The 25141-nt window shown below is 34.1% G+C and overlaps 1 protein-coding gene across 4 annotated transcripts in view; it reads left to right on the forward strand.

Moving 5' to 3' along the window:
- The window catches only part of NRDC (nardilysin convertase), an 85985-nt gene that overhangs the window by 14557 nt on the left and 46287 nt on the right, over window positions 1-25141 (forward strand). For all 4 annotated transcript variants that reach the window (XM_027108564.1, XM_027108567.1, XM_027108565.1 and 1 more), the window contains 3 exons: window positions 394-547; window positions 18637-18710; window positions 24072-24167. In XM_027108564.1, the coding sequence (XP_026964365.1) occupies window positions 394-547; window positions 18637-18710; window positions 24072-24167 (324 nt within the window). The remainder of the gene's footprint in view (window positions 1-393; window positions 548-18636; window positions 18711-24071; window positions 24168-25141) is intronic.

Genomic DNA, 25141 nt, shown 5'->3' on the forward strand with positions numbered 1-25141 from the left:
GCTATACAGTTATGATACTTAAATTACTCATTTTTTTGTGTTCTGGTTTTCTAAGCTATTCAATAGTTGAGGGTAAACTTCTCATGAGATTTTACAGTAGAAATTAATCTGTTTATATGTCTGTGTTTACATTTTAACCTTTTCACAAATAAATTATGTATTTCTTTCATTAAAAATAAAATGTTTAGGCTTTGAGAATAAAAGTAATATATGAACGTTATAGAAAATTACAAAAACAGAAGTGTAATGAAGAAAGTATTATCCAGACGTAACCATTGTTCATGACATATTTTCTTCTTTTTTTTTTTTTCTGCATATGAGAAATTTCATCCTTGTTAATAAAAACATTGTCTGTATCTTTGTGTTCTGTGACTTTGTGTTCTTTCCACTTAGTGGTATTCATGGGTAGTTTGAAATATCCAGATGAGAATGGGTTTGACGCCTTCCTGAAGAAACATGGGGGTAGTGATAATGCTTCAACGGATTGTGAACGTACAGTCTTTCAGTTTGATGTCCAGAGGAAGTACTTCAAAGAAGCCCTGGATAGGTAATTAACTCAAAATGTATTTTTATTTTGATTATCTAATGCCACCTTACAATTGGAAATATTGGGCATTATTCTATGGTATTTCTTTTCTAGCAGTGTTCTAATTCTGTAGAATTGTCACAATACTTTATTTGGAGAAAAGAGCAAATTATAAATACGCCTTGGCTCTTGTTTTGTAATCCTTAGTGTTTGTTTTAAAGATTAAACTGAAGCCCTTTAAACACCTTTTGAGTTTTGTACATAACATAGTCTCTATTGACTCATTATTGCAATTGTTATTTTCTAATTTAGTAGAAAATATGGAAAAACAGAGAAGCAAAAAGAGATAAGATTGCTCCCAATTTCATAATCTAGAGTTAACCGTGATTGATATTTTGGAATATAGCTATCTATACTCGTATATGGGATCAGCTTGTTCATATCTTTTCATATTTTTAAACAAGGTATATCACTTTTACATATAATTTTATAATTTATAAAGCATGATTTTAAGTGATTGTTTATGATTCATATTATATAGAAGTACCATAATCTGTTCAGCCAGTCACATATTATTGGACAGTTGAATTGTTTCCAGTTTTCTAGTATTGTAATGCTATGATGAATATCCTAATCTTTGTGTACATCCTTAATTATTTCTTTTAGTTAAGTTCTAAGGAGTGAAATTTCTATTTTCATGAATATTTTTAAAGCTTTTTTTAGAAGAACTTTTGATACTCACTGCAAAATTGTCTTCTAGAAAGTTTATGTCAGGGCATTAGTAGAGCTTTGCTATCACAAGGTTGTAAACCAAAGCCTACGCTGGAAAAAAAGGAGTCACTTTATACCAAAATCTAGATAAATATAAGATTGAAATATAAAAAAAAGAAATCTCAAGTTTGACCAGTATAATGTAAGCCCTAAGGGCAGAAATTTTGGACTATTTTTTGTTGATATATCTCCAGCATCAAGAATTTGGCAGATACTTGATATTTCTTGAATGAATTAACACAGTTTTTCTTTAATAGAAAAAAATGCCATAAAATCAAAACAGAAATGGCAAAAAAAAAAATCTCAAAACATGACAAAGGTCCAGTTTTCTTAAATTGTCTCATCCCTTAAGAGATTAATTTGACCCTGAGAAAACTTTTAGGTAAATTCCTGTAAGTTGAAAGCATATACCATTATTTTCAATGAAATAAATATTTTATGTGTTCTTCTTTTCTTTTTCTTTTTTTTTTTTTTTTTTTTTTTGCGGTACGCGGACCTCTCACTGTTTGTGGCCTCTCCCGTTGCGGAGCACAGGCTCCAGACGCGCAGGCTCAGCGGCCATGGCTCACGGGCCCAGCCTCTCCATGGCATGTGGGATCTTCCCGGACCGGGGCATGAACCCTTGTCCCCTGCATCGGCAGGCGGACTCTCAACCACTGCGCCACCAGGGAAGCCCCTTTATGTGTTCTTGAACCCCCAAATTAACAACTTTTTTTCCTAAAACAATGCCAAAATTCCATTAAAATTGATACAATTACTTTGATGACAATATTTATGATAGGATACAACTTAGTGGTTTTTCTTCATTAATCTAAAATATGGCTGTCTACTTACATTCAGTGAACTAGTTTATAGCTCTTTTTTAATCATATACTTAAGGACATGCTTATAGCACATATATTTGATCTCAGTGTTTCTCTAATTAAACATTTAATTCCCAAATAACAAACGAAAGAATAGAGACAAAAGAAATTAACAAAGGCAATGCAAATGATGCCCAAATTTATCTTTTCTATAAACTTAGAAAATTAGGAATACTCTGGGACTTTCCTGGCCGTCCAGTGGTTAAGACTCCACGCTTCCATTTCAGGGGGTGCAGGTTCAATCCCTGGTTGGGGAACTAAGATCCCACATGCCGCACGGCCAAAAAGAAAAAAAAAAGCCATGAGAAAATTAGGAATACTTTTAGGATGACTGCATGTTTGCTCTTGTTTCAAAGTTTTCAGCTTCCAAGTTTCACAACATCAAAACAGGTCTTTATGAGTGAAGAAAGCTTAAGCAGTAGACAAGTTGAATTCTCATGACTTTATATTTGGTTATATCCAGATATAAAGAAGGAAAAAATCCACTTCATTGGAAAAAAGAATAGGCAAGGGATATGTTGAATAAATTCTGACCACCTCAGAGATGATGCAACTTGGTATAAAGTCTAGTTAAAGAACTTGTTTCATTTCTTCTTAAGAAATTCTATGTATTTGAAATCTAAGGACTACTTCAGGAAATCAAAAGATATTTACACATTTATTATAGATTATTTCTACTTAAAAGAAAAAGAACCTATCAGAATTAATAAGAAGAATGCTACTGCTTAATAGGAGAAATAAATAAGAATATCAAACCATGAATTCATGCCATAAATGGTAGATAGTGGTAGAGCATTAAGCATTGCCTATACTATAATAAATATGAAAATATTACACTTCTACAGTTAGTAAGGCATAAAAAGTCTTTGGATCATTTTCAAAGGACTCTTATATAGCGTGGATTAAGTGCCAGTATTTTTTAATAAGTCACTAAAATCCAATTCCTTCACAGGTCACATTGTTTATCAGTATCTTGAATCATTTAAATAAAAAGTTGAGGAGATGACTGAATTTTTACTCTAGTAAGTAAATGAGAATGGAAGCTGCTTTTGCCCTGGTGGCATTTGCTAATTTCAGTAAATTTGAACTTTGGTTTATCAGTATTTCAGGGCAAGAGCAAGAATTATCAAAGCCCAGGATGTTCATATGGTGGGGTGTCTAACAGGATGCCCTTCTCATGATAAACTGGGACTCCAGAAGGCATCACCCTCAGGTTGAAGAAATGGATTAGCCATCCTGAGGAATTACAGCCTGCTTTCAAAATGCCTGAGTTGTCTAGCAAACCTTAAGCCTTGATTGTGATTTAACATGGTCCAGAGCTGGTAGTGTTCTCTGATGCCCAAGAGAAGCAAACACAAATCCTCTCAAAAGGAAAATACCTTTATTTTATGCTTTACATTACTCCTATAAACAGTTTTTCAAGTAGAGTGACCAGCATTCAGTCACACATAAGCAGGCACACAACAAAACAAGACAACATGAATGAGAACAGAAAACAGAAAAAGACTTTTAATGCCTTAGAAATCTTAGAGATTGGAATGTACGATTACAAAAACAATTCAATTTTAAAGAAATAAGGGACAAGTTTGAATACAGTTGCAAGGCATAGGAAACTATAAAATGTGACCTATGGGATTTGAAATATAAAAAAAAGAAAGAGCATTTTGAACTGAGACATGATAATTGAAATTGAAACCCAATGGACAAGTTTAAGAAAAGAGTAGCTGTAGATGAAGATAGAATTTGTGAATTGGAAGATAGACCAAAAGAAATCCCTAATACAGTATGAAGAGAAAAAAGATGAAAGGTACAGAAAAAAAGGAAAAGGGGCATAGTGGATAGAGTGAAAATGTCAAATATGTATTTACCTGGGGTCCTAGAAGGAGAGGAGAGAAAGATAGAGTAGACAAAATACTTGAAGGTTTGGTCACTGGAAAATTTCCAGAACATCAAATCAGACGTTAAAGAAGTTTAACTAATTCCAAAAGTGTATATTAAAAGACATCCACATATAGAAAGATATAGTGACTACAGAAAACCAAATATAGAAAATCTTTGCAAGATGGAAGGGCAGAACTCCTTCAAAGTCATATTAGTTAGTCTGATGGATGACTTTTCAACAGCAGTAGTGGAAGCTAAAAGATAGTGGGGGGGCTTCCCTGGTGGCGCAGTGGTTGAGAGTCCGCCTGCCGATGCAGGGGACACAGGTTTGTGCCCCGGTCCGGTAAGTTCCCACATGCCGCGGAGCGGCTAGGCCTGTGAGCCATGGCCGCTGAGGCTGCGCATCCAGAGCCTGCGCATCCGGAGCCTGCGCTCCGCAACGGGAGAGGCTACAACAGTGAGAGGCCCGCGTACCACAAAAAAAAAAAAAAAAAAAAAAGATAGTGGGATATCTGTAATAGCCTGAAAGAAAATAACTACCAACCACAAATTCTACACCAAGCAAAAAATATCTTGTAAGAATGATTGTAAAATAGACCTTTAGACACACAATTGAGAGTGTGTGCCATCAGCCAACTTACCAAAGGAAATTTAAAGAATTTATTTCAGGCAGAAGGAAAATGCAGATCAGAGATGTAAAAAAAAAAAGAACAATGAGAGTCATTTTATGTGAATAAATATAAATGAACATTGATTACTTAAAACAGTAATTAAAAAACTTAAAAAGTATACAGAATTAAAGCAACAATAACATATCAATCAGGAATAATGATGATGGAGAAAAAGGTATTTTTCTAAGGTATTGATTAACGTTAGACATTGATAAGTTAAAAGGATACGTGTAATATTTTCAAGGGTAACTTCTAAAAGAACACAATTTGAGCGTAAAAATTCCAAACCAGTACAGGGAAAACATTTGGAATAATTCTTTTTAATAATAAATTCAAAGAAAAAAAAGTAGTAGGAGAGACAGAACAAGTGGGAGAAGCAGTACAAAGTAGGATGGAGGTAGATGTTGATCCATATATAACAGTAATTCTCATTAAATGTAAGTGGATTAATTTCCAATTAAACATTGTCAGACTGGATTTTTAAAAACCCAATCAAATAGTTTTCAAGACTTAGATGTAAGGCTTGGAAAAAATATTACTGTTGCTCAAAAGACTCACTTCATATTGATAAAACTTAACTAGGAAGACATAATTATTTCCAGTTTGAACACATCTACTAACATAGCCTCACAGTAAATCATATATAAAGACCAATGAACAAGTAACCAACTGCAGTGGGAGATTTAACACCCCTTTCTCAGTAATTGATAGAACAACCGTAAAATCAATAAGGATGTAGAAGATTATAACAAAAGGATTACCACTTTTTTTCATAGATGTATACAGAATGCCTAATTAACACTTTCCAACTACAAAATTTTTTCAGTTGACCCTATTTTAAGCCACAAGTTCAGTCTCAAATTTCAAAGCATTGAAACCATATTAATTATGTCTTCTGAACACAGTGTACAGTTAAATTTTAGCTAGAAACCAGAAGCAGAAAGCCGACTAGAACATTGCCTTATGTTTGGAAATTAAATATATTTCTAAGAAACACCTGGGTAAAAGACGAAAGCATATCAGAAATTAGAAAGTATTTTATACTGAATTATAAAAATATTATAGAACAAAAGTTGTGGGATGCAGCTATAGTAGTACTTAGAGGGAAATATATAATCTTAAATGTATATGCTAGAAAAGAAGAATGGCTTAAAATTAATGAGCTGATCAATCTCAGGCTGTCTGAGTAAGACCAGCAAAGTATGCCCAAAGAAAGAAGAAAGAAGTGATGAAAATAAATGAAATAAAAAGCAGACTGACCTCAGAAGAATGGTGAAATAGGACCTCCAAAAAGCCCCTCCTCTATAAAAGCAATGAGAACATTGCCAAAAATTGTCAAAATCAACTTTTTCAGAACTCTGGAAATAACCAAAAGCTTGCAACAATCCAAGGAGTATTCATTCAAGTGAGTGACTAAATCTTACTAAGAACAGTGAGTTTTGTGGCATTTTAACTTGCCCTATTTCCATTGCCCTCTACCCAGCTCTACAGTAGTCTCGAAAACAAAGAGGTCCCACAATCTCAGTAAAAAACAGCAGTCTAGCAGCCACTGAAGGGGGCTGGATGGATTTAGAGCTCTCTAAAAACATCATTCTGGAGAATCTTTATTATTTGACCTGTCTGGTAATTTCCTGGGAACCACCATTCATGGATTTTTATGTATTTGGCCTGACTGGGAGCTCACCCATTTGCAGAAATCTTTCTCTGGAGGCATTTGTTGAAAACATTTGGATGGAAGTTGTTTACCTTTATGACTACCTGAGGCAGTGGATAACAGTTGGGGCAAACAAATAGGCTATTCAAAAAGCTTAAAAGGAAAAACTGGAAAATGAGATATCCTAAGGGGCTTTGAAAAGCTCCAGTATATTCCTGGAAATTTTGAAGGTCACATATGTGCATATAGCTGTGTCATGTCTAGGGCTGTGTGCCTGCTCAAGAAAGACCTAAGAATGCCTTAAGCTGTCACCATGGTTGACCTTGAGTCTCTGGGCAAGCAGGATGTGATGGCTAAGGCAGAGTTGTAAACTGCCTGACTGAATGTTGAAAGCATCCCCCAATATGCACAGACAACCCCTTGGCAAGGCATTTAATGAAATCTCTCCTCAACCAAAGATTATCACTAAGCTAACCAAGCAGTGGTTGTACTTGCCAAAGAATATGGAGTTTACAGAATTAGTTTAAGAAAGGTACTAAATATATAAACAGTAAGAACAGCAAACAGCAATAATAACAAACCCTGAGGAGGGAGGAGAATCTTGATTTACGGAGTTGCCACATTATATTATTTAAAATGTTGTTTTCAACAGAAAGTTATGAGGGATGCAGAAAGTATGGCTGAACACCAGAAAAACAGTAGTCAATAGAAACTGTCCCTAAGAAGGCCCAGATTCTGGAGTTACTAGGCAAAAACTTTAAATCACCTTTTTTTTTTTTTTTAACATCTTTATTGGAGTATAATTGCTTTACAATGGTGTGTTAGTTTCTGCTTTATAACAAAGTGAATCAGCTGTACATATACATATATCCCCATATCTCCTCCCTCTTGCATCTCCCTCCCACCCTCCCTATCCCACCCCTCTAGGTGGTCACAAAGCACTAATCTGATTTCCCTGTGCTATGTGGCTGCTTCCCACTAGCTATTTCACATTTGGTAGTATATATAAGTCCATGCCACTTTCTTACTTCGTCCCCACTTACCCTTCCCCCTCCCTGTGTCCTCAAGTCCATTCTCTAGATCTGCGTCTTTATTCCTGTCCTGCCCATAGGTTCTTCAGAAACATTTTTTTTTTTTAGATTCCATATATATGTGTTAGCATATGGTATTTGTTTTTCTCTTTCTGACTTCACTGTGTATGACAGACTCTAGATCCATCCACCTCACTACAAATAACTCAATTTCATTTCTTTTTATGGCTGAGTAATATTCCATTGTATATATGTGCCACATCTTCTTTACCCTAAATCACCTATTTTAATTATGTTCAAAGAGCTAAAGAAAACTGTCTAAGAACTAAAGGAAAATATGAGAATGATGTCTTACTAAATAGAGAACATCAATAAAGAGATACAAATTATTAAATAGAACCAAATAGAAATTCTGGAGTTGAGAAGTACAACTCAAATGAAAAATAAACTAGAAGGGCTCAACAGAAGATTTGAGTTAGCTGAGGAAAGAGTAAACAAACTTGAAGAAAGGTTAGTTGGGATTGTCCAGTCTGAGGAACAGAAATAAAGAAAAGGAATGAAGAAAAATAAACAGAGCCTCAGAGATCTGTGGGACACCATCAAGCATACTAACATGTGTATCATAGGCGTTCCAAAAGGAAATGAGAAAAGGGTAGAAAGTATTCTTGAAGGTATAATAGCCAGACTCTTTCCAAATTTGATAAAAGACCAAAATCTACACGTTCAAGCAACTCAAGGATTTCCAGAAGGATAAACACAGTGGTATTCACAACAACGACATTCACAATAAGACACATTATAATCAAGCTGTCAGAAGCCAAATGTAAAAAGAATATTGAAAGTCGCAAGAGAAGAGCAGCTTTTTTCATAAAAGTTAATCTCAGTAAGGTAAACAGGTGCTTTCTCATCAGAAATCATGGAGGCAAGAAGGCAATGGTATGACACATTCAAAGTGCTGAAAGAAAAAGACTACAAACCACGTATTTTATATCCAGCAAAAATATCCTTCTAAATGGAGAAATTAAGACAATCTCAGATGAGTTAAAAACCAAGTTTTAAGTTTGTCATTAGCAGATCTTCTCTCTATGACATACTAGATGGATGGAGTCCTTCAGACTGCAATGAAAGGATGCTCAAATCCACATGAAGAAATAAAGCATACTGGTAAAGCTAACTATATAGGTAAATATAAAAGAAAGTATAAATATACTTTTTGTAATTTTTTCCTATCTGATTTAAAAGATAACTAACTGTATAAAGCAAAAATTGTAAATCTGTGTTGATAGGCATGTAATGTATAAAGACATCATTTGTATGGCAATAATAACACAAAGGAAGGGAGAGAGAACAGGTATATGGGAGCGAAGTTTTTGTATACTACTGAAGTTAAGTTGGTATTAATTCAAAATGGATTGTTATAAGTTAAGATGTTAGTTAAGAAAATAACTCAAAAAATATAGTAAAAGAAATGGCAAGGGAATTTAAATGGTACTCTAGAAAATATCTATTTTAACAAAAAGAAGTCAGCAATGGAGGAATAGAGGGGAAAAAAGACATAAGACTTACAGTAAACAGATAGCAAAGGAAGATATAAATCCTGTCTTATCAGTAATTAAGTTAAGTGTAAACAGGTTAAGCATTTCAATTAAAAGACAAGGTACTGGCAGACTGGGGAAAGAAACATGCGTCAGCTATAAATGCTGTCTGTAAGAGACACACTTTAGATTAAAATACACCAATAGGTTGGCAATAAGAAGATGAAAAAAGATATACATACAAATAGTAATTAAAAGGGAGCTGGAGTGATTGAACTAATATCTGACAAAATAAGACTTTAAGATGAAACTTTTTACTAGAGACAAGGGAATTTTGTAATGATAAAAGGGTCAGTTCATCAAGAAGGTATAACAGTTATAAACATAAGTTCATCTTTCAAAGGAACCTCAAAATACATAAAGCAAAAACTGACAGAATTGAGGGGAAAAATACACAAATAATAATAGTTGCAAATGTAAATATCCCACTTTCAATAAAGGATAGAACAAACTAGATAGATCAACAAGAAACAGAAGACATGAACAAGAGTATAAACTAACTAGACATCTGCAGAACACTTCACCCCAAATCAGCAAAATACACATTCTTCTTAAGTGCAGCATGTATTTTTCTCCAGCATAGATATATATTAGGTCATAAAATAAATTTATTCCTAGTAAATTTGAAAGGATGAAATTATACAGAGTATGTTCTCTAGCTATAATGTAATGAAATCAGAAATCAGTAACAGAAGGAAATTTGGGAAATTTCACGAATCTGTAGAAATTAAACAACCTTACCCTAAATAATCAATGGATCAAAAAAGAAATCACAAGGGAAATTTAAAAAATAGAGACTAATGAAAATGAAAACAACATACAAAAATTATGGGATGCATCAAAACCAGTGCTCAGAGGGAAATTTATAACTGTAAACACCTCCATTAAAAAAGATCTCAAGTGACCCTAAACTTCCATCTTAATTAACAAGGCAAAGAAGAGCAATCTAAACCCAAGTAAGCAGAAGGAAGGACATAATAAAAATTTGAGTGGAAATAAATAGGGAATAGAAAAACAATAGAAGATAAAACCAACAGTTGGTTATTTGAAAAGATGAACAAAATTGACAAACTTTCGGCTAGACTAACCAAGAAAAAGGAAGGCTCAGATTATTAAAATGAGGAATGAAAGAGTGAACATTAGTATGATCTTAACCAAAATAAAAAAGAGTATAATAGAATATTATGAACTATTTTATGCCAACAAATAGATAACTGAGACGAAATGGACAAATTTCTAGAAAGACAAAACTATTGAAACTGACTTAAGAAGACAGAAAATCTGCATAGACCTGTAGTGAGAGATTGGATGAGTAATCAAGAATTTACCAAATGAAAAGTATAGACCCAGGTGACTTCACTGGTGAATTCTACCAAACATTTAAAGAATTAACACTAATGCTTCATAAATTCTTCCAAAATATAGAAGAGGAGGGACACTTCCTAAATCATTCTGTGAAGCCGGTATTACTTTGATATCAAAACTAGACAATCATTGCACAAGAAAACTACAGACTAGTATCTGTTATGAATAGAGATGCAGAAATCCTCAACAAAACCACAAAACTGAATCCAGCAACATATAAAAAGGATTATGCACAATCCAGGTGGGATTTATCCCAGGATTGCGAGGTTAGTTCACCATACAAAACCCAATCAACATAATATGCCATATTAATAGAAGAAAGGACAAAAACACATTCCAAAATTCATCTCAATATAAACAGAAAAAACATGTAACAGAATCTAGCACCCTCTCATTATAAAACACTTGATAAACTAGGAATAAAAGGGAACTTCCTCAACCTGATAAAGGGTATCTGAATAACCCACAACTAACATCATACTTAATGGTGAAAGGTTGAAAGCATTTCCCCAAAGATTAGGATCAAGATATCAGCACTGTCCACCTCTATTCAACATTGAAGTGGAGGTTTTAGCTAGAGCAGTTAGACATGAAAATGAAATAAAATCATGCAGATTCGAAAAGAAGTCAAACTATCTCTATTTGCAGATGGCATAATCTTGTACAGATGATTCTCATTATTTGTGGAGAATTCACCTACTCACTAAAATTTATTTGTAACTCCAAAATGAATACTTGCAGTGCTTTTCTAGTCATTCATGGACATGTGAAAAATTTGGGAAAAAATTTGAAAATTGTTGTGAAAAATTTGAGTTGCCTGACACACACCTTCTCAGCTGAGGTTGAAAAGGCAACACTCTACCTTTTTGTTTCAGCTTTCATACAGAAATGACCAGAGGATAAGGGACAGTACAATATAGTAAGAGAAGCTCTGGCTCTGGAGCCAGTTCTATGGAGTTTGAGTCCCAACTCTGGTACCCACTGGGGAAGTGGCCTCAGGCAGTTTCCTTAACACTTCTGAACCTCATTTTCTCTTTTGTGAAATAAAAGAGAATCAACTAGAATGAGATACCTTTAGGATTTAAGATCATAATCTGTGTATGTGTATTACTCCTAGGACAGTCATTCAATACTCGCTAATTCAGCAGTCATGACAACTTTAGAAAACATAACTACCACAAATAATAGGAACTCATTGTATATGGATAATCCTACAGAGTCCACAAATGAACTGTTAGAGCTAATAGCAAGTTCAACAAGGTTGCAGGATCAAGATCATTGTACAAAAATCAGTTGTATTTTTATACACTAGCAATGAAAAATACAAAAATGAAATTAAGAGAAAATTCCTTGTACAATAGCATTAAAAAGAATAAAATACTTAGGAATAAATTTAACAAAAGAGGTGCAAGAGTTGTTTGTGGAAAGCCACAAAAATTTTTTTGAAAGAAATTAAAGAACAAATTAAATTAATAGAAAGCCATCCCATGTTCATAGATTACAAGGCTTAATATTGTTAAGATGACAATACATCCCAAATTGGTCTACAGATTCAATTTAGTCCTTATCAAAATTTCAGCTGTCTTTTTTGAAGAAATTGATGAGCTGATTCTAAAATTCATATGGAAAGGAAGAGACCAAGAATAGCCAAAATTATCTTGAAAAAGAACAAAGTTAAAGGACTCATATTCCCAGTTTCAAAACTTACTCAAATCTACAGTAATCAAGGCAACATGGTACTGGCATAAGAATAGACATATACTTCAGTGGAATAGAATTGAGGCTCCAGAAATAAACCATTACATTTATTGTCAGTTGCAAGGGTGCCAAGGCAATTCAATGGGAAAGAATAGTTTTTCAACAAATGCTACTGTGACAACTGGATATCCACATGCAAAAGAATGACGTTGGATCCTTTGTTCATACCATATACAAATATTAACAAATTGAGACATATGCTTAGGTGTAAGAGCAAAAACTATAAAACTCTAAAGAGAACATAGGCATAAATCTTCGTAACCTTGGACTTGGCAATAGTTTTTCAGGTATGACATCAAAAGCAGAAGCAACAAAGGAAAAACTAGATAAACTGGACTCCACTGAAATTAAACACTTTTTTGCTTTAAAGGGTCCTATGAAGAAAGTGAAAAGACAACTCACAGAATGGAAGAAAATACTTACAAATCATCTATCTGCTAAGGTGCTAGTATCCAGAATATATATAAAACTTTTAGTTTCAACAATAAGAAAACAAATAACCCAGTTTTAAAATGGGCAAACGATTTGAATAAGACATTTCTCCAAAGAAAATATTCAGGTGGCCAATAAGCACATGAAAATATGCTCAACATCTTAGTCACTAGGAAAATGAAAGTCAAAACTACAATGAGATACCACCTCACACTGGTCAGAATAGCCATCATTAAAAAGTCAACAAATAATAAATGTTGGAGAGGTATGGAGAAAAGGGAACCCTCTTACACTGTTGGTGGGAATATAAATTCCCACCAACTATGGAAAACATTACGGCAGTTCCTCAAAAAACTAAAAATAGAGTTACCATATGATCCAGCAATCCCACTCCTGGGCATATATCCGGAAAAGACAAAAACTAATTTGAAAAGATACATGCACCCCAGTGTTGATAGCAGCACTGTTTACGATAGCCAAGACATGGAAGCAACCTAAATGTCCCTCTACAGATGAATGGATAAAGAAGATGTGGTATGTATATACAATGGAATATTACTCAGCCATAAAAAAGAATGAAACAATGCCATTTGCAGCAATATCATTACTAAGTGAAGTAAGAAAGAGAAAGACAAATACCATGTGATATCACTTATATGTGGAATCTAAAATAGTACACAAATGAACATATCTACGAAACAGAAACAGACTCACAGACATAGAGAACAGACTTGTGGTTGCCAAGGGGTAGGAGGGTGGGGGAGGGAAGGATTGGGAGTTTGGGATTAGCAAATGCAAACTAGTATACATAGAATGAATAAACAACAAGGTCCTACTTTATAGCACAGGGAACTATGTTCAATATCCTGTGATAAATCAGAATGGAAAAGAATATGTATAACTGAGTCACTGTGCTGTATGCAGAAATCAACATTGTAAATCAACTATACTTCAATTAGAAAAAAAAACTTCAATGAGATACCACTTTGAAAAGAAGAACATTTACAATTATTGGTGAATGTGTGGATAAATTGGAACTTTCGTACATTGCTGGTGGTTCAGCTGTGTTAGAAAATGTAGTTAGAAAACTTCCTCAAAAGTTAAACATAGAGTTACCATATGACCCAAAAGTTCCACTCTTAGTATACATACTCTACAGAATTGAAAACATATATCTACACAAAAACTTCTACATGAGTGTTAGTAGCAGTGTTATATATAATAGGTCAAAAGTGGAAACAACCTAAATGTCAATCCACTGATGAATGGATAAACAAAATGTAGCACATCCATACAAAGGAATATTACTTGGCAATAAGAAGGGAATGAAGTCCTGGTAAGTAATACAACATGAATGAATCTTGAAAACGTTATGCTAAGAGAAAGAGGCCAGATGCAGAAAGCCCCATAGTGTATGATTCCATTTATATGAAATGTCCAAAATAGGCAAATCCATAGAGACCAAAAGCAGATTAGTGCTTGTCAGGGGCTGGAGGGATGAGGAAATGGGGAATGACTGTTAATGGGTACAGAGTTTATTTTTGGGTTAATGAAAAATTTCTGAAATTAGACAGTGGTAATGTTTACACAATTCTGTGAATGTAGTAAAATCCCTTTAATTATGTACTTCAAAAGGGCATTTTGTGGTATGTGAATTATTCCTCAATAGAAACAATATACATATGGTAGTTTCAAGAAAGCTAAATGTTGGTTTGAAAAAACTGACAAAATAGGTAAACATTTCATGAGACTGGTCAGGGAAAAAGAAGAGTATGTGCAAATATCAGGAATGGAAAAGAATTAAGACATATTGGCAGATATTGAAAATACAATAAGGTATTTTGAACAACCTATTCCAGTAAATGAAAAAACTAGATGGCGTTCACAAATTCTTAGTAATATTATTTATAAAACCCACATAGGAGAAATTATAATTTAAAAGTTTTCATACTCTTATAATCATTAAAAAAATTAGTCAGTAATAAAAACTTCTCAAAAATAAACTTGTTTAGAGTTGTACAAAAAATTGAAGGAAGAAATAATTCCTCCCTCATTTATGAAGGTAGCATGACCTTGATTTAAGAAAGTATAATATAAGAAAAAATATAGACCAGATTCACAAAAAGGCTGATATAGCAGTACTGAGTTGGGGTCATCTTAGAAATATGAGGTAGGGTTAACAGAAAATCAGTGCTGTTCATTGCATTGTCAGATTGAAGGAGAAAAACCATGTCTCAGTATATGTAGAAAAATATCACATGGTGAAATTCAGTATCTATTCACAAAGATGCTCTTAGCAAATAGAGTATAAGGCAGCTTTCTCAATATGATATTTGATAGTTTAAACCAGACCTTATATTTAATGGTGAAACCTTGAAAGATTCCAAGTTGAGATCAGGAACAAGACAGAGATACGGGTTGTGATCGCTTCTGTTCATCATTCTATTATATTAGGCAAGAAAGAAAAATAAGCAAAATACACAACTGTCAAAGCATATGATATGATTGTGAACATAGAAAATCTAAAATCTTCTACATATAAAAATTAGTAACATTAACAGAATTTAGTGAGATAGCTTGATATGCAAAAATTAAAAATGATAAAAATGATACTATGTTTAACATATAAAAGTACAACTTCTATGTATCAGCAACAGTTTGAAATTAAAATTTAAAAAAAGTTTATAAAAGCTACACAAATAATCAGACACTCAAGAATCATCCCAAAAATTATGTGTAAGACCTCTTCATGGAGAATATATTAAAACCTTATTGTGAGATATTTAAAAAGACCTAAATAAATTGAGAGAAATACTATTCATGGATTTGAAGCCTTGTTTTTTTGTTTTGTTTTGATTTTGGCCATGCTGCACGGCATGCAGGATCCTAGTTCCCCAACCAGGGATCGAACCTGTGCTCCCTGCATTGGAAGCTCCGGAGTCCTAACCGCTGGACCACCAGGGAATTCCCTGAAGCCTTTTTTTTCTTTTAGTGACATTAATCTTCCTATTTAATGTACAGATTCAGTGATATCGCAACCATAATCTCAGAAGATTTACTTAGTCTTAAATAGACAAGCTAACTCTAAGATTTATAAGGAAATGCAGAGGGCTAAGTATAGACAAGATACTTTTGAATTGGAAAAATAACAAGGTAGCAGGACTTGACCTACTAGATATTAAGATTTGTTTTGCAATTAGGACATTAGGGTGTTAGCAGAGGGCTAGACAAAGAGATGATGGAACAGGATATTTCTTGGAATGGAAATAGACCAACACATATGTGGACACTTCATTTTTGATAGGAGCATTATGGAGCAGTGGTGAAAGGGCTTTTTAAAAAAATGATGCCAAGACAGTTGGGCTTCTATAAAGGCAAAACCAAAATTGACTCCCTATCTCACAACATGCACAAAAAAATCAATTCTATGTGGATTATAGACCAAAAAGTGAAAAGTACAATTAAAAGTTTTATAGGTAAGCTTGACTTTAGCCTTAGGTAAGGATTATCAAACAAGATGCAAAAACAAAACATAAAGAAAAATGATAGTACATTATGTTCATCTAAAGATAACATAGAGCATGAAAAAAGCAAGTATAAAGTGGGAGAATATATTTGCAACACATGTAACTAACAGAGGACTTATATTTAGAATAACTACCAGAGATTTAATTATTAGATTATATATGTAATTGTATGTAACATAATTTATATATGATAATATCATATAAATGGATAATTATATATATATTATTATGATCAATAAGAAAAATACAACCCAATAGAAAAAAACCCTTAACCAGGCATTTTACAAGATAAGAAATTCAGATTATTAATAAATATATGAAATGTTCAATCAGGAAAATGTAAATTAAAACCATTATGAGATTTAACTATCCTCCTAAAAGTTGCAGAAAATTTTAGTCTGACAATACCAAGTGAGGGTGATGTTGTAGAGGATTGGAGGATGATCTGATGCAAGTGTAGATGGGCACAATCACTTTGGAAAAGTTTGATTATTACCTAGTGATGTAGAACATATGATGCATATACTATTACCTAGGAGTTCCTTTCTCAGATATATATTTAGACAAACTTGTGCACATGTGCCGTGGTACATATTTATAAGAATGTTTATGGCAGCATTGTTTGTAATGGTTCAAACCCAGAACCAGCCCAAATGTCCACCAGCAGTAGAATGGATGAATAAATTCATGCAGTGGAATATTCTACTGCAATGAAAATAAATGATCCACAGCCACATGTAGCATCATGAATGACTACTAAAAAGAGTGTTGAGTTAAATAAATCACTATATATCCATTTATATGAAGTTCAAAATGAACCTATATTGTCTAGAACATGCATTCTTGGCAGGGTTCATACTGTTTCTTTTGGTGGCAAAAATTGGTCTTGAATGTGAAAAAACATTTGATATTATAATGGTTTGTGGCCCTCCAAAGCTTAACCCTACCTGCAAAATCTTAGTGTTTGATTTCTTTTTGAGTTTTCTCAAATATCACCTGAGCACCATTTACTCTGACATTGACTTTGTGGAAGATATGCAGAGTGTCTGCAAGGTCAGGGGTACAAAATTGTGGTGGATAGATGATTGGAGGACTTTTAAATGACTGATCTTGAAGTCATCACTAGAGGTGGTCTGTGTGTGTCAGTTGGTTGCCATTGGCTGCCTTGTGGATGTTATGTTTGATCCTCTCTCTGCTTTTGTGTGTGACTTTGATTTTTAGAATTAAATAAAAATATTCTGTTTTATTATTTAGTTCCTTCATTATTTAGTTCCTTTTATTATTTATTTCCTTCGTTAGTTATACTAAGTACCAACAAGAAAAAAATGTCAGTAATATTTTAATGAGTATCTAGTAGCTAATTAAATTAAAAGTTTCTTCTCAGAGCAAGCAAAAGTTCAAAGTTTATTAAATATTGTAGGAAATTAATTTTTTCAATGTGTTTTGTTGGAAAAATGAGTTTAATTTTTTAAAAACTTGATTGCATTGCTGTTATTATATAAATTGTTAATTTGCATATGTAATTTGATCATCACAATTTATATAAGGAATATATTACATTAAACAGCAAATACAGTTATAAAATTAAGTGAAATACTAATAGCCTTTAAAATTTTAACTTGGGATTTCCCTGGTGGTGCAGTGGTTAAGAATCCGCCTGCCAATGCGGGGGACACAGGTTCAATCCCTGGTCTGAGAGGATCCCACATTCTGTGGAGCAACTAAGCCTGTGCACCACAAGTACTGAACCTGTGCTCTAGACCCAGCGAGCCACAACTCCTGAGCCCGTGTGTCACAACTACTGAAGCCCGTGCACCTAGAGCCCGTGCTCCGCAACAAGAGAAGCCACTGCAATGAGAAGCCCGTGCATCGCAATGAAGAGTAGACCCCGCTCGCCGCAACTAGAGAAAGCCCACGTGCAGCACCGAAGACCCAACGCGGCCAAAAATAAATAAATTAATTAAAAAAAAATTTAACTTAAAAAGTTAAAAAAAGTAGGCCTCAGATACTTTTTATTTATAAAATCACAGATACACATAAAATATGTAAACAGATTGTATATGTGGGTAAAAATGTCATAGGGGAGTGATAAGAAGAAAATTTCTGAAAAGGCTACTTAGGGTTGATAATGGAAAAAAAAAAAGATCAAGAAACACCAGCCTAGAAATACATATATATGTGGTAAAACTATCAAGAAAAGCAGAGAAGTGATACCCGTAACATTCATGATATTAACTCTGAGGATAAGGTGGGTGCTGGGTTCTTCTAGAGTTCTGACAGTGGTCTATTTCTTGATCTGAGTGGTGGCCACTCAGGTGTTTACCTTATAGTCTATATGCCCATGTTTTATATATAATACTTTTCTGTATGGGTATTATATTTCATAATAGAAAAAAGGTAGTTTGTAGACTTTAAAATCTAGAAATGCTGTGTATTGTTTAGGTTTTATATGCATGATTATGAACTAAATCTCCATCTTAGTAAAGCTTCTTAATTAAAAAAGTAGATGTTGACTGATGAAAAACTTTTACCAAACAGTTTTTTTTTTTTTTTTTTTTTCAGATGGGCCCAATTCTTCATCCATCCACTAATGATCAGAGATGCAATTGACCGGGAAGTTGAAGCTGTTGATAGTGGTAAGTGCTTTATGTCTTGCTGCTTTTTCCTTCATTGATCCAGTCGTTTAGCACATTTACTATTCTTTGTCACTCTTTATATTATAAAGGGCTAAGTTAAAATAGATATGTCATGTTTATTTTTGAAGCCATTAAATGTCTAATTCAGTATATATTTGAAATAAGTCAAAGAATGGTAGATTTTCGATTTTTCAGCCTTTGTTTTTTGAGGGTTTTACCACAGTGACTGACCTTTTGCAGGATAAGAGCCTGATTCCTAAAGCTAATACTGGGTGTTAAAACTTTAAAAGTTCACATACTCTTTTTGTATGAAGAGGCATTTTCTCTGAGACTTTATTTTAAGCACCATCCTGATATTTAAATAGCTTATTTTTTGTTGCCTCTGTGTGTCAGTGCTTTGTGGGTTGAGTTTCTGTAGTTCTGAAAACAATCGTGGTATGTTTATGGATGAAGAAACTAAACTGAACAGGAAATGCGTTTAATTTTACTTTTTGACAGTTTTTCTTATCTTTGTGATTTAAATACTGAAGACCGTAAGGAAGGCTGTGTGTCTCTATAGGGTGCAGGTTCATTAGAGAACTGTGCTGCACATATCCCTTAATTACAAAGTACCAGTAAATAGCACCACTGCAGATTAACCCTGCTTCCTTATTTTAGTATTAGAAACATGTAACAGTAGACTTGGGGGGATTTCTAGTTCACATAGGTTAGGCTTGGCTTGCATAGCTGAAGAGGCCAGGTCTCTGTACTAGTTCTTCTCTTTGTAGCATTTTCCCTCTTGGCTTGATTGTCTAGTTCTAATAATCACATTGCATTCACTAGGCTGAATAAACTGCAGATGGCTGGAAAGAACTGTGTTGAAGTCAGCAAACTTGTGTTTTACTTATAGAAATGTCACTAACTGTGGCCCTCAATTTATTTGTAAAAGAGGGTGGAATGGAGTTAGATTCCTCCTGGTTCTAGTAGCTCCTTATAATCAAGGATTTATTTTCTTCATTTTTGTTACTTGCCTACCCACAGTGTCTGTTTTTTCATAGGCCCAGATAAGTATTTGTTGAATACATAAAAAACCAAAATAACTAAGGAAAACTCCAAAAGCCTTCCCTACTTTTTGGGACCTAGGAACTATATTCTGTGTCTTTAATTCCTTCAAGTGTGTTTTTCTTTATACAGTTTCTAGAGTGGGTCGAAATTGTCATTTAAAAGGTTAGACGGGGCTTCCCTGGTGGCGCAGTGGTTAAGAGTCTGCCTGCCGATGCAGGGGACATGCGTTCGTGCCCTGGTCCGGGAAGATCCCACATGTCGAGGAGCGGCTGGGCCCGTGAGCCATGGCCGCTGAGCCTGCGCAGCCGGAGCCTGTGCTCCGCAACGGGAGAGTCCACAACAGTGAGAGGCCCGCGTACTGAAAAAAAAAAAAAAAAAAAAGGTTAGACGTCTAGGGAATTCCATGGCAGTCCAGTGGTAGGATTCAGCGCTTTACTGCCAGGGCCCACGTTCAATCCATGGTCGGCAAACTAAGATCTCGCAAGCTGTGCGGTGCGGCCAAAAAAGAAAGATTAAATGTCTAATTTAATTTTACAAGTTTAATTCAGAATATGTTTTATTATATTTTGAATATTATGCAGAAATATATATATATATACATACATATGTGATATATGATATGTACACACACACTCACATACAGTAAGTCGTTTTGGTTTAAGATGAACTTAAGCTAAAGGCTCTGTTTTTTTGTTTGTTTTTGATGATAGGAGACCTAGATTTCAATTTGTGATCTGATACAAATAGCTAGGTATATATCATTAGTTACTTAACCTTCTAAGTATGAAGGATTTACTTGAGATTAGGGAGATGGGAGAGGTCTTAAATTTTAACTGGTGTAATAAACTAGTATTCATTAGCCAGTTTTGCTTTTTAGCATACTGTTTATGATATATTATTCTTTTATTTGCATTTATAAGACATCAGAATATTATAAATAAGACAAGAGCTAAGTTTAGATTCTATGAACATACAACAAGATCATTTGGAGACTCAATATTTATACATTGATAGATATTGATATTTATTGTGAACACAGTATAAATTTATCTTGGCTAAAAGCACAAAATGTTTAACAGTTTTACATGTTAACGTGTATAGTATGCAGACCATTAAGAGTTAACAGCTCTAGGCCAGGTCTAAGTCAGTATTATATTCATACATCTTAGCTTTTCTTTTTTCCAAAATCAATATCTGCAAATAATGAGATCTATTTTTGAAAGCTCAATAATCAGATGTTATTTTCTTCTATTCAGATGTGATAGTCTTTATTCTATCATTCTCATCTCATTCGCATGTTTTTAGTTGCCTGCATGCTTGGATGGCCCATTCAATGTGAGAGGAGTTGAAAGGAAGTTCAGCTATCCTGGTAGAATCATCTTTTCATTTTCTTTTTCCTTTATTCCTCTCCACCTGCTTATGGAAGAGATTCTTTCCTGAGTTTTTAATTTATTATCTTGTTTTACCTTCGTTACTTTATCACCATGCCCTGCATCGACAATCTGTTTTTGGTCTAATCTTTCAGTGGAGTGGTTATACACACAAATTTATAAGCATTTATTTGCACAATGCAGATAGGTCTGTTCAGTGTTTTATAATTTTCTTGAATACATTTAATCACAGAAGCTCATAAATGTCCACAGGGTAGGTTTTAAAATGGAATTAACTTATTGCTAAAGAAGATTATAGAGAAAAAAATTATTTTTAATGATTAGCTCTTTATTTTAATGATTGTTCATACTTTTACATAAGCATGTTTAATTGCCTGCATATTGTACCTTAGTAATTGAGACTGAGGATATGGCCAAAGACTTTTTTTATATAATCAAGTGGTTGAGTGTGTTCTCTAAGTGTTCAGTATTTATACTCTATTTTTATCAGTTGTAGGAGGTACTAAATCACTTTTTGTAGGTATGTTTATATGTCTACTCCATTAGTTTTCTGTTGCTGCTGTAACAAATTACCAGAAACTCAGGCTTAAAATAAAAACAAATTTATTTTCTTAAACTTTTGGAGGTCAGACGTCTAAAATATTTCCTCAGGGCTGCATTCCTTTTGGAGCCTCCAAGGGATAATCTGTTTCCTTGCCTTTTGCACCTTCTAGATACCACCTACTTTCCTAGACCATGGCTCCTTTCACTATCTGAAGAGCCATGGGTGTAGAATCTTCTTTGCTATCTGACTTCTGCTTCTGTCTTTATATCTTCTGTCTTTGATCCTCTTACCTCTCTCTTTTAAGGACCCTATGATTACATTGGGACCCAGATAATCCAGGATAATCTCCCCTTCTCAAGATCCTTAATTTAATCACACTGCAAAGTTCCTTTTACCACATAAGGTAACACATTCACAGGTTTTGGAGATTAAGATGTGGCCATCTTTGGCAGCCATTATTCAGCCTGTCACCTTAATAATGGAATTGTTTCTTCTGTGTTACAGCCATATCTTCATAATTTTTACAGAGATTTAAAAAATTTACTCTGTTGAAGCTATGTATATATTTTTTTACTACATATGTTTTCCAGGTATGGAAATTATAAATGTATATATTTTTTACTGTCTCATCTTTGATTTAGACTTCATGGCTTATAACTGAAGTATTTTATTGAATATACTTTTGCTTCTTTCCATCTCTTCTGTCACCACTTTAGTTTCCACTCTCTTTACCAAGTATAACAGTGATGGCCTCTAATCAGTTTCCCTGTCTATACTTTTGCTTCCACATTTACAACCAGAATGAACTTAGTGAAGTCCAGATCTGATAATGTTACTCTCCTTATTAAACATTTGTAATGCCTTACCATTACTCCTATGATTAAAAAAAATAGCTAACATTTTTTTTTTTTTTTTGCGGTATGTGGGCCTCTCACTGTTGTGGTCTCTCCCATTGCGGAGCACAGGCTTCGGACGCGCAGGTTCAACAGCCATGGTTCACGGGCCCAGCCGCTCCGCGGCATGTGGGAACTTCCCGGACCGGGGCACGAACCTGTGTCCCCTGCATCGGCAGGCGGACTCTCAACCACTGCGCCACGAGGGAAGCCCCCCCCCCCAAAATAGCTAACATTTATTGAGCACTTATTATGTGCATTGTTATGATTATTACCTCCATTATCCTTATTTGACATACAATGAAACTGAGGCTTAGAAGTGCTCTTTCAAAAATTGTTTCTTAACTCTTCAGCCTGATATCTTGCCTCTGCTTTGATTCTGAACCTTCTGCCTCCAGCAGCTAGTTTTAGTAGTACCTGCTGCATGATGTTCAGTAAATATTTGTTGAAGGAATATATCTTATTTAATTCTTATAAGAATCCTGTGAGCTAGGTACTTGTAACTCCATTCTATAAATGAGAAATAGAATCAGGGAAGTTAGATAACTTTCTCAAGGTTGTATAGCTTAGTAAATGGCAGAACTTGGATTCTAGACAAGATACTTATGACTTCAAAGTGATTGTTTTTAACCATTAATACTTTATTACCAACACAGTTGGCTTTGGAGGAGATTTAAACAATATATATGACAAAGTTCCCAGACAGTAAGGAGTTTGATTTAACATTTTCTTGGCACTTTCATCAGTAAGATCTTGGACATAGCATCTGTTGACTGAAAAAAAATGCACAACCTAAAAGTTGAGAGTTATGTTTTATTTGGTGGATTTTCTGAGGACTTCAAGCCTGGGACACAGCATCTCAGATAACGCTGAGAAAACTGTTCCAAAGCGGCAAGCGGGGGAGCTAGGATATATAGGATTTTTTTGCAACAAAAGACCAGGTAGTCAGAACATCAGAAGATTACTGTTAATAAAAGAAACCGAGATATCTCAAGTTAAGGAATTTTTAGCGCTTTTCTATATACGGGAAGATGCAAGAGTCTGGGCTCACTGAAATCATTCCTTTGATAGGCACCGCAGCTGTCTGGGTCCAGTATCCCATGTTTTCTCATCCTGAGCTTCCTGAGGGTGCACCGTCCCTGTGGCTGTAATGTGATGGCTTGATGGCTGCAACATCTTTTGTTTACTGATATGGCAGGCAATACTTTAGTTCTCACAATAATAACCTTCAGATTATTAACTGCCTGTTTCATTTGAAAATAAGGGAAAATCTCTAGAAAGGTGAATTGACTACCCAAAGTTAGAGAATGTGTTAAGTCATAGAACTTGTCCTAGATCATTGGTTTCCCTGCTTCAGTCTTACTACACTTTATTCATAAAATTAATTTTTGTTACTTCCTTACTTTCAGTTCTTTAAGCTTGAATTTCCAGATAATAAAGCAAGATACTGAATTTCATTTTATTAAAAGTGTTTCCTTAAAACTGACAGAATATCAACTTGCAAGACCCTCTGATGCAAACAGAAAGGAAATGTTGTTTGGAAGCCTTGCTAGACCTGGACATCCTATGGGGAAATTTTTTTGGGGTAAGATACTAAATACTTCATCTATTTCATGTTTTCTAGTTAAGGAAGATGGAGAATATGAAAAGTTTATAAAGAATGGAAAGTTATAAAGGTAGGGTAGCTAGGTACCTTTTACCTTTTAGGGTAGGTAGGAAGCTTTTCAAATAGAAAGTAGTTCAGCATGCCTATATTTGGTTCTCTAACATTGGATATATGAGGAATAGCACCTAACATTTTGTGAATGTTTTCTGGGTGCCAGATGCTCTGCTAACACTACATGAATTATCCCATTCAATTATCATAACAATGTTATGAGCTTCGTACCATTAAAATCTCCATTTAAAGATAAAGAAACAGGCTCAGAGAAGTTAATTTTCTTAAATATGATAGTGGTGGATATGGGATTTGAACCTCTGTTTATCTGGTTATAAAGTGTGTGCTCTTCCCCAACCTGACATTTCCAGTTATCAACAGAGATTCAGCAATAATTTCTCTAGTAGCTTTTGAGCTGTGACCTAATTTTGTTTAATTGTTAAGCTGTTTAAACGGTATCTGGTTTTTCATAATGGCTTTTTCTTAGTGTTAGATTTCAGTTATTATGGCTTTTTCTTAGTGTTAGAATTCAGTTATTATAGCCTTATATTAATCCTGTTGACCACAGAGTAGAATCTGGAATGAGTTGATCTAAATGGTACTTCATTCAAAGGATGATTTGCTTGTTTGTACAGTTATATACACTTTGTATGTCATCCTTGCTTTATGTGGTTTATTTTTAAGAATTATACAGAATATTACTAAAATAATAAAGAGATAAAACCTAAGAGTAGACTAATTATTAAGAAAGGAAGCTTAAGGCAATTACTGTTGTTAAGGTATTGCCAACTAGAGATTAATTCCTTATGTGTTAAAATATACTTTGAAATTGTTTCTTATGAATTTTTGTCTTATTATTATACACTGTTTCAATATCGTGAGTCACTTGGGTTATTTCATTA

This window comes from Aethalodelphis obliquidens, unplaced genomic scaffold (assembly GCF_003676395.1).
Source record: "Aethalodelphis obliquidens isolate GAN/ISIS:26980383/991018 unplaced genomic scaffold, ASM367639v1 scaffold9, whole genome shotgun sequence".
Classification (NCBI taxonomy): Eukaryota; Metazoa; Chordata; class Mammalia; order Artiodactyla; family Delphinidae; genus Aethalodelphis; species Aethalodelphis obliquidens.